General features: G+C 40.7%; 1 protein-coding gene across 1 annotated transcript; it reads left to right on the plus strand.

Annotated features, from left to right (window-relative positions):
* Positions 1-838: 838 nt before the first annotated feature.
* On the plus strand, positions 839-1,075 carry MYOCOS (myocilin opposite strand). The gene has a single exon (XM_072731906.1). It carries the CDS (start codon positions 839-841, stop codon positions 1,073-1,075), a length of 237 nt encoding a protein of 78 aa, XP_072588007.1.
* Positions 1,076-8,735: the final 7,660 nt, after the last annotated feature.

Raw genomic sequence — 8,735 nt, forward strand, 5'->3', positions numbered from 1 at the left:
CATTTTAGACTTTAGTCAAATTATTATTTCTGTATGAAATTCATTTATGGAGTACTGTGAGGTAGCTTATGTTTACATAAAAAATAAATATGTTAGCTCCTTTGTATTTGTTACTGCAGTGATTATTCTGGAGCCTAGTTATAGTATCACCCATTCAAAGGCAGACTTTAGTTTAAGGCACACTTCTAATTTTGCTGAGAATTACTACAGAAACATCTCAAGGATATTGATTTCATTTCATTTCATTTCATTTCTTTCTTTCTTTCTTTCTTTCTTTCTTTCTTTCTTTCTTTCTTCTTTCTTTTTTAGATTTTATTTATTTATTTGACACAGAGAGCACAAGCAGGGAGAGGGGGGGAGGGAGAAGCAGACTCCCCTCTGAGCAGGGAGCCCAATGTGGGGCTCCATCCCAGAACCCTGGGATCATGACCTGAGCTGAAAGTAGATGCCTGACTGAGGCACCCAGACACCCCTTCTTTTTTTTAAGATTTATTTATTTAATTACTTGAGAGAGGATTGTGCACATGCACAAGTAGGGGTAGTGGCAAAGGGAGAGAATCTTTGAGTGGACTCCCCAATGAACCCAGAGCTCCAACTTAGGGCTTGATCCCACAATCCATGAGATGAAACCAAGAGTCAGATGCTTAACCAACTGAGCCACCCAGGTGCCCCTTCATTTCACTTCTATACTTCAAGCTGAATCTCCGGAGACAACTACAGTAAGCAGAATCTTAAAGATGGCTCACCTAGATTCCTGTTTCTAGTTATTCAATAGAATGCTAATGTAGATACTACTGTGGAGGGATTTTGAGGCCTTGAGTCCTCTGCATGCAAGGCCATGGCTCAGAAGAGCCCCACAATCAATGGCAACAACCTGCCCTATGGAGACCTGACCTCCGAGGTGACCAGACGCAGAGTCACCATGGCCACCAGAAAAGAGCGATTTACTAAGAAAAGCGATGAGGCCAGGGTGATATCCTCCCCTCTGGATCTGGAGCAAGTCCCTTCTAGTGTGGCCGGCCCTACAGAACCTCCGGCCCCTCCTCCTTCACCAGTAGAAGACTGCAGAATCTAAGTGGGCTTCTACATCATTCCAGCAAAGTTCCCCTGATGTCTTTGGGGGTGTCTTTGAAGACAGTCTTGAAACATCTTTCTTCTTTCTTTCCTATTTTTCTTGTCAATCACTGCTGAGTGTTGTTTATCCTCACTAGTGCATGTAGAGCCATCTTTGGTCGTTCAAGTCAAGTCTCTGATATGTGTCCACATTTGGTCTTGAATTTGTGTCCTTCTATAGAACGTAGTAAATTGTATTGGAATTTAAAAAAAGATCAGGTTTCAATGTTTGTTATTAAATATGGATGAATAAAAAAAAAAAAACCCTGTTCTAATCACGGAGCCTTTCAAAAGCAGAGAGCTTTCTCTGACCAGTAGCAGAAGGAAAAACCAGGGAAAGTGAAAACTAAGGATTTGACAGCCCATTGCTGGTTTTGAAAAGGGAAGGGTTGTGGGGCAAGGATCAGAGCAAAGAAGAGCTTCCAAAAACCGGGAATGACCCCCAGCCAACAATCAACCAGAAAATATTGGAGACTTCAGTCCTACAATTATAAGGAACTAAATTCAGCTGACAACCTTAATGAGCTTGGTAGCAAATTCTTCCTCTGATATCACAGATAAGAGCTTACCTTCCAAGACCCTTAACAGAAAGCGCTACTGAGAGTTGTAGGACTTCCGACCTACAGACAGACCTAATAGATGGATATTGTTTTAAACTAATAAGTTGGTGGTGATCTGTTTTAAAGCAAGAAAAAACAGATGCACTGGTGCTTCAAAATATTCAGATCTGCATATTGTTCTGCCAATTCTGACTTGATATAAGGACTCATTTTCTTTCCCAAGTCTGACTTATCCCTGTTATCCACTCCTCCTTGCTTGTACCTGACTTCCAACTTTTGTTTGCTCTTTTCTAGCCCACTTGTTAGTGTTTTGGATGGTAGATAAGAACAGAAAAGATCAAGGACAATATTTACATTGTGTTTTCCAAAAATATAAGCTAAAAACCACTGGTGGTATCTACAAATATGGTTTTACATAGTTCCTACACCCGGCTTTAATTAATACTGGGTCTCACGTGAAAACGTTTTCACTCTTCTGCTCTCTTCCAATCCTTCTGTTCCAATAAAAGAGAAAGTTTCCATTTGGTACTAATAGGATGCAACACCTAACACTGACAAATGTCCCTTTTTTAAAGCATGCCTCAACTGGAGAGCCCTCCACATTCACAGTATCTAATTAGAAGTTAATATTGTATATTTTATTTCATTACTTTTTGTTTTTCTTTTTGGCTAGCTATATGGCTTTCAGGTTTTGGAGGTAATATAAAATTTCTTTTTAAAGAAACTGTTGAGTCTAAGTTGTGTTTGTTTTCCCTGTATTTTGATATCTCTGAAATCAGGATTTGTTTCATGATCTTTTGGCTTTTGCTGCCTCTAGCTACCCCACTTGTCCCACAGAACAGAGTGAAGCAGATATAAGATACATACTCAGCAGCCCTTCCCCAGCCCTGTTCATCCAGTCTCCTCTTCAAGTTCTTTTTCCCCCTAAACCCAAGCCTGGGAGTCCCTGCACTGAAAATTCAGAGATTTTACACTGGACGAGCCTGCTGCAGGGCAAGGTGGATTTATTTCGGCTGTGATCCAATATTAATACTCATCAGCTATGAAAACAGAAATACAAACTATTTTTTCTTAGTTGAGTAAGAAACAGGAAACTCATTCAGGGCTGAGAGGAAGTCTAAACGAGCAATTTCAACAAGTGGAAAATAAAACTTCTAAGATAAGAAGGTATTGTATAACTCAGTTGGCAATATTTTTGCTTCCTTGGTGGTACAAAAAATATCTCACAATGGATAGTCCACTAGATTCAGTGAAACATGGTAAATACACTTAAGTAGAAATTATTAAGTGAACAGATCTCATAAGTGTCTTAAATTATGAAGGTGGTACATAAATGGTTCATAAATGAGTGAGGTTTGTAAACTACTGGTCTTAGCACAGGTGGGGTTGAGTTCCAACTCTGATTGTAAAGGTGTCAAGAGTAACACATAACGTTGATCCTAAAGCTAAAAGGAAAGTAACTGTGAGATAAAGGCTTTCTCGAAAGTAAAGACATCTCTCATATTTGGTCTCCCACTCCTGGATAAAGAATCACTGACTCTACCTATTTTCAGAGTGGTGATGTGGATCTGAGGAGAGGCTCCTATATTCTGTGATTTGCTCTGAAAAGTAATAGTGACTTGCATAAGCCTTGCATCAAAACTTCAGTTCCTTCCTTAGACTACAGTAAAAAAATAGGGTTACATTTAGGATAGAGTGAGCTTGCTCCAAGAGTCATGGACTTATCTAGAACATACATTGGTCTTTAGTTTCTGAGATTCCGGCTCCACAGAAATTATATAATTTTTTTTAAATTTTTTATTTATTTATGATAGTCACAGAGAGAGAGAGAGAGGCAGAGACACAGGCGGAGGGAGAAGCAGGCTCCATGCACCGGGAGCCTGATGTGGGATTCGATCCTGGGTCTCCAGGATCGCGCCCTGGGCCAAAGGCAGGCGCCAAACCGCTGCGCCACCCAGGGATCCCCACAGAAATTATAAAACCCGAATGAAGCAGGATTTTGAAAATTAGTGGATATACACTGTAACTTTGAAGCCAGGCTGATTATGTTTTTTAGGGAATGCATTTTCTTTTCCTCTTTTTACCCATTTCATTCAAGCCCCATCTCCTTCAAATAATGGTGCTCTGCATTTTTATCAGCCACAGTGCTCTCCGGAGAAGCTTGCATATACCCATTGGCCGGTTCTGAAGGGACAAAAGGCAGGCATGTGCTCCTTCCTTCATTACACACTTTTCGTGGTAAAATAGAGAAAGCAAACACCACTATAGGCACATGTATCCCATAGAGTTCCACCGGGGAAAAGAATCATGATGAGTGCTGTGGAAGGAGGAACTTATTAAAGGGATTGGAGCTTACACAGTTGTGGGAGCGGATGAATCTAGAGAGGAATGTTGCCTCAGTGTCTGTCTGAGGTCAGGATAGGTCAATAAGTTCAGCAGCTGGGAAGATACGCTGGAGGGGAAGAGGGGAGTGTGAGAGGATGAACTGGAAGCTGAGGAAGGTTGGAGCTAGCAGATCAGTGACTAGGGGCACCAGCTGCAGTGGTGCCTGGAGTCCTGTGCCCGCCCTCAGAACATAATGATGACCACTTCACTTCTGCACTCTATATTTTGTGCAAATTTCTCTTGTTGCCATCCCTCACCTGGTACCACACAGGCAAAGGGATTCTGGGTAAAACAGTCCCAACCTCACCAAATTGACAAGGTGCTAAACCACCACAGTAAGGTAGAACTCAATGGCTGTCGAAGATCATAGAGCAGAGATAAGCCCACAAGGGTCCTCCAGGACACCTCGTCTTTATCTAGCCTCATCTCCCATTTAGACCGGAAAAAAAAATCCTATTATGAATTGATTTTCAACATTTATGCCTAAAAGCCAGACTAAGACATTGTTCGAGATCTATCAGACTTTGAGGACTGATCCCAGAGCTAAGTGGCAGAAGAGCAAAGCAGTACTATAGTGCTTGGAAAGAGCCAGCCCTTTCCTTTAGTGTCACACTCAGAGCAAAACAGCCCTCCTTACGGACGTCCGGGTGGCTCAGTGGTTTAGCGCCGCCTTTGGCCCAGGGCATGATCCTGGGGTCTCGGAATCGAGTCCCGCATCTGGTTCCCTGCGTGGAGCCTGCTTCTCCCTCTGCCTGTGTCTCTGCCTCTCTCTCTCTCTCTCTCTCTCTCTCTCTCTCTGTGTCTCATGAATAAATAAATTAAATCTTAAAAAAAAAGAAAAAAAAGAAACAGCTCTCCTTGGGTGTGTAGAGAGCAGGTAATGGCAGGATAAAGGAGCTGACATTTGGTGGGGAAAAAAATGGAAGAATGGGACAGGAGAAGGAACAATTCAAGGGGACAGTGTTAAAAATGAAGAATTTCAAAAAAGGGGGATCCCTGGGTGGCGCAGCGGTTTGGCGCCTGCCTTTGGCCCAGGGCGCGATCCTGGAGACCTGGGATCGAATCCCACATCGGGCTCCCGGTGCATGGAGCCTGCTTCTCCCTCTGCCTGTGTCTCTGCCTGTCTCTCTCTCTCTCTGTGACTATAATACATAAATAATAAATAAAAATAAAAATAAAAATAAAAAAAAGAATTTCAAAAAAGATTTAGGAAAATCCCTATAGACTCTCTCATTCGCCTCGGACTTGCCTAGATGGAAAGCACCTGAAAATCTATGGATATTCTTTGCAATATATTATGAAATTATGGTATGTTTAATTTCACATGAATAAAAAACAATTTTGCTCAAAGAAAAATATAGCTACACTGCAGGCATGCAACACGAAATCCCAACCACAAGCACATACGAACAGTGGTTTTCAAACTTGCTCAGGTGGAAAGCACCTGGAAGTCATGGTATTCTTCTCAGAATAACCTATTGATAGGTTTTTAATATCATGTATTAGGACTGATAAGCTGAGGACAGCTTTTCTTAAAGATAATATGATTATATATGTACAGTATAAAGCTGCAATGAGCACACATCCTCAAAACGGAAATAGTTATTTCCAAATATTTCAAGTGAAACTCATTTACTGCTTGTTCATATATGTTTTTCATCTGCTAGTCCAACTAGTCATAAAATTTTTAAAAAGAAAAGAAAACTCTATGGGTAAAGAGTCCTAAATTGAGGGAAAAAATGTCTATTCAGTATGTCTTTCTTAGGGGAAATTCAGAAAAGCAAGCCTGTGACCCCATTTCAATGTCCCAAAGCTCCAGTCACACAGGTAAAGTGTCCATGTTTCATGGCATCTTGGTTGGAAAACCACCAATCTAAACCGAACCCCTTACTGTACAGATGAGGAAACTGACCTGGAGAAGCTGTAAGCTGCCTGAGGTCAGACAAATAATTGGTGACAGACTTGAGAGATCTTGTTTCAACGCCATCCTAATTTTTCCAAATTAGCCAGGATCTAATCAAACCACCACTGCGATCAGGTGGTTTCTTTTAAGCAGGAGCTAGAGGAGGACTCTGAAGAAGATATATGGAATACCTGGGGAGACTCTGCTATAGTGCATCCGGCCTCAAATTGAAAATCTCTCTTCACAGTGCAGACAAATTTGGTATGTTGAGCATAGCCAAAACTGCACTCAAGCACTCCCTCCCTCACCACCTGTGTCACATAGAAGTTATTGAAGGAAAACTGAGAGACCTCCATGGGAAGGGTGACATGAACCAGACAGAAAACATGAGATAGTATTTTTTATAGTATTCATAACAAACACAGAAGGATAGATCAACTTGACGGAAGAGTGCATTTATAATATGTGAAGAAGTAGAGAGACCCGAACACAACCCTATTAATGCCCATTATCCTGCCCCTTATAGAAAATGTTGGCCAACTCTTGTCCTAAAAAGTTGAGATGTTATATAGTATTTTTATCAGAAAGGCAAATCAGGGGTGTCTGAGTGGCTCAGTCGGGTAACCCACCTACTCTTGGTTTTGGCTCGGGTCATGATCTTGGGGTCCTGGGATGGAGCCCCGTGTTGGGCTCTACACTCAGCACAGAGTCTCCTTGTCCCTCTCTGCCTGTGCTCGTGCTCTCTCTCTCTAAAATAAAATATAAATAAAATCTTTTATTAAAAAAAGAAAGGCAAATCAATTTTATCTCCCTCTTTGATTCTGGTCATTTTTCACTGTTGAGAAAGGTTCTGGGGACTCTAAGTCCCTGGAAAAGCTTTGTTGCTTTTGGTTAGTGATTGTTACCGTGTGGGTAGGAGGGATACTCCATGCAAGCATACTATGTATCTGCTAATCACACTCTAGGTCATCAGGAAAGACTGTGGCATTATTTACAGACCACATTTTCTTTTTTTTTTTTAAGATTTTATTTATTTATTCATAGAGACCCAGAGAGAGAGAGAGAGAGAGGCAGAGACACAGGCAGAGGGAGAAGCCAGCTCCATGCAGGGAGCCTGAGGTGGGACTCGATCCCGGGTCTCCAGGATCACACCCTGGGCTGCAGGCGGCGCCAAACCACTGCACCACCGGGCCTGCCCCAGACCACATTTTCTTAAGCCGATTTCCTGCCCACTTCCTTAAACTGTCCCTAGCTATAATCACCAAGTGGTTATCATGTTTTCCCATACTGTGTCCTGTCCTTGGTTGCACATGACTATTAATATTCAAATAATTATGCTCCCATTTAATTTACTAATGATCCTACTGGTTATTATATAATTTGGGGTAAGTTATTGAACCTTCTGAGCTTAACTTCCTGCAAAATGTGCATAATTATAAAGTCTACTTCACAGACTCAAATGAATTAATGAATTAATCCACATTAGAGCACTGATTGTAGGATTGGCCACTGAACAATAAATTTTAACTGCTGTTATTACTATATATAACTTTATTATCCCCCTTTTACACATGGGGAAAATCAGGATAAGTAATTTACTGAGGGTCACACTCTAGTAAATAACAGAATTGGAATTTGAACCACACATTTAATAGGGTGATCACTAATATAACAGGTGGTCACTGGGTAGTGAAAGTGAAGGTGGTTTCAACTTTCTTCTTTGTGCTATAGGGGAAACATATGGTACTTCTGTAATCAAAAAATAATAAATTTTACAGATGGTCTATCAAAAAGTAAAGAACTAAAAAATTAAAATGTAGGAATTGTCCCTTGCCCCCACTTTAGATGCTGTATGTCTGCTAACTTCTCTCCAGCCCCTCATATTATTTACTGCTTATCACCTCATTGCATTTCCCTTCAGCCAAAAAATAACTTATCTTTCTATAGTGACTTAAAATGTTCAAAGTACTGTCAAAAATATTATCACGTTTAATCCTTAAAGCAATACTTGGGGCTCATATTGTTATTGCTATGAGGATGCCCATTTTATAGATGAGACAAGTTAGGCTTGCAGAAATCCAAGGTCGCTGTGTCTCCCCCTGCCCAGGTATAGTCTGATTTCTACATACACACTGCATTATGTATCCCTTGATCACTTGGACCTTTGCCAGGTTTGTGCTGATGGTCTGACTGGTCCATATCTTTCTAGACCAGACTCTTGATTTCTCTGCTGGGACTCTGTATTCCAGGGTTTCACTCTCATCTAAAATTTGCATCCCTGTGACTACTTGGCCCTGGCTCAGATGCATAGATTGCTTTTAACTATGTCAAATATGGAAATTTCCTTCACCTAAACATTGTTCTTCCTTGTGAAAACATTAACTAGCCTTCAGGGATTATTAGCCTTGATGTACGATATACTTTGTGTGCATTTTTGTTAGAGCCAAATTAGAAAATACGTTGGAAAAAGGTGAACACTAAACACATATAGGACAATATTATTATGTTATTTGTGTGTAAACATTTCCTCGCTTTGTAGCCATCCAGACAAGAGGGGAGGTTAAATAGACACTTCATGCTCTGGTGCAACTTTTATGGAAGGAATATTGCTAATATGTATTCAATGCTGTAAAAAAACATTAATACTCTTTGATCCAGCAGTTCGACTCCTAGGAATTATTTATATCATCTAGATTATAATAAATCATATGAACAAAGGTTTATGTGCAAAGATGTTCATCACTGTTATTTATAACAGCTAAAAATCATAAGTG

This window comes from Vulpes vulpes, chromosome 12 (assembly GCF_048418805.1).
Source record: "Vulpes vulpes isolate BD-2025 chromosome 12, VulVul3, whole genome shotgun sequence".
NCBI classification, from domain to species: domain Eukaryota; kingdom Metazoa; phylum Chordata; class Mammalia; order Carnivora; family Canidae; genus Vulpes; species Vulpes vulpes.

Excerpts from the sequence above, each read along its gene's own strand:
- MYOCOS (XM_072731906.1), top strand. The coding sequence starts at position 839 with ATGGCTCAGAAGAGCCCCACAATCAATGGCAACAACCTGCCCTATGGA.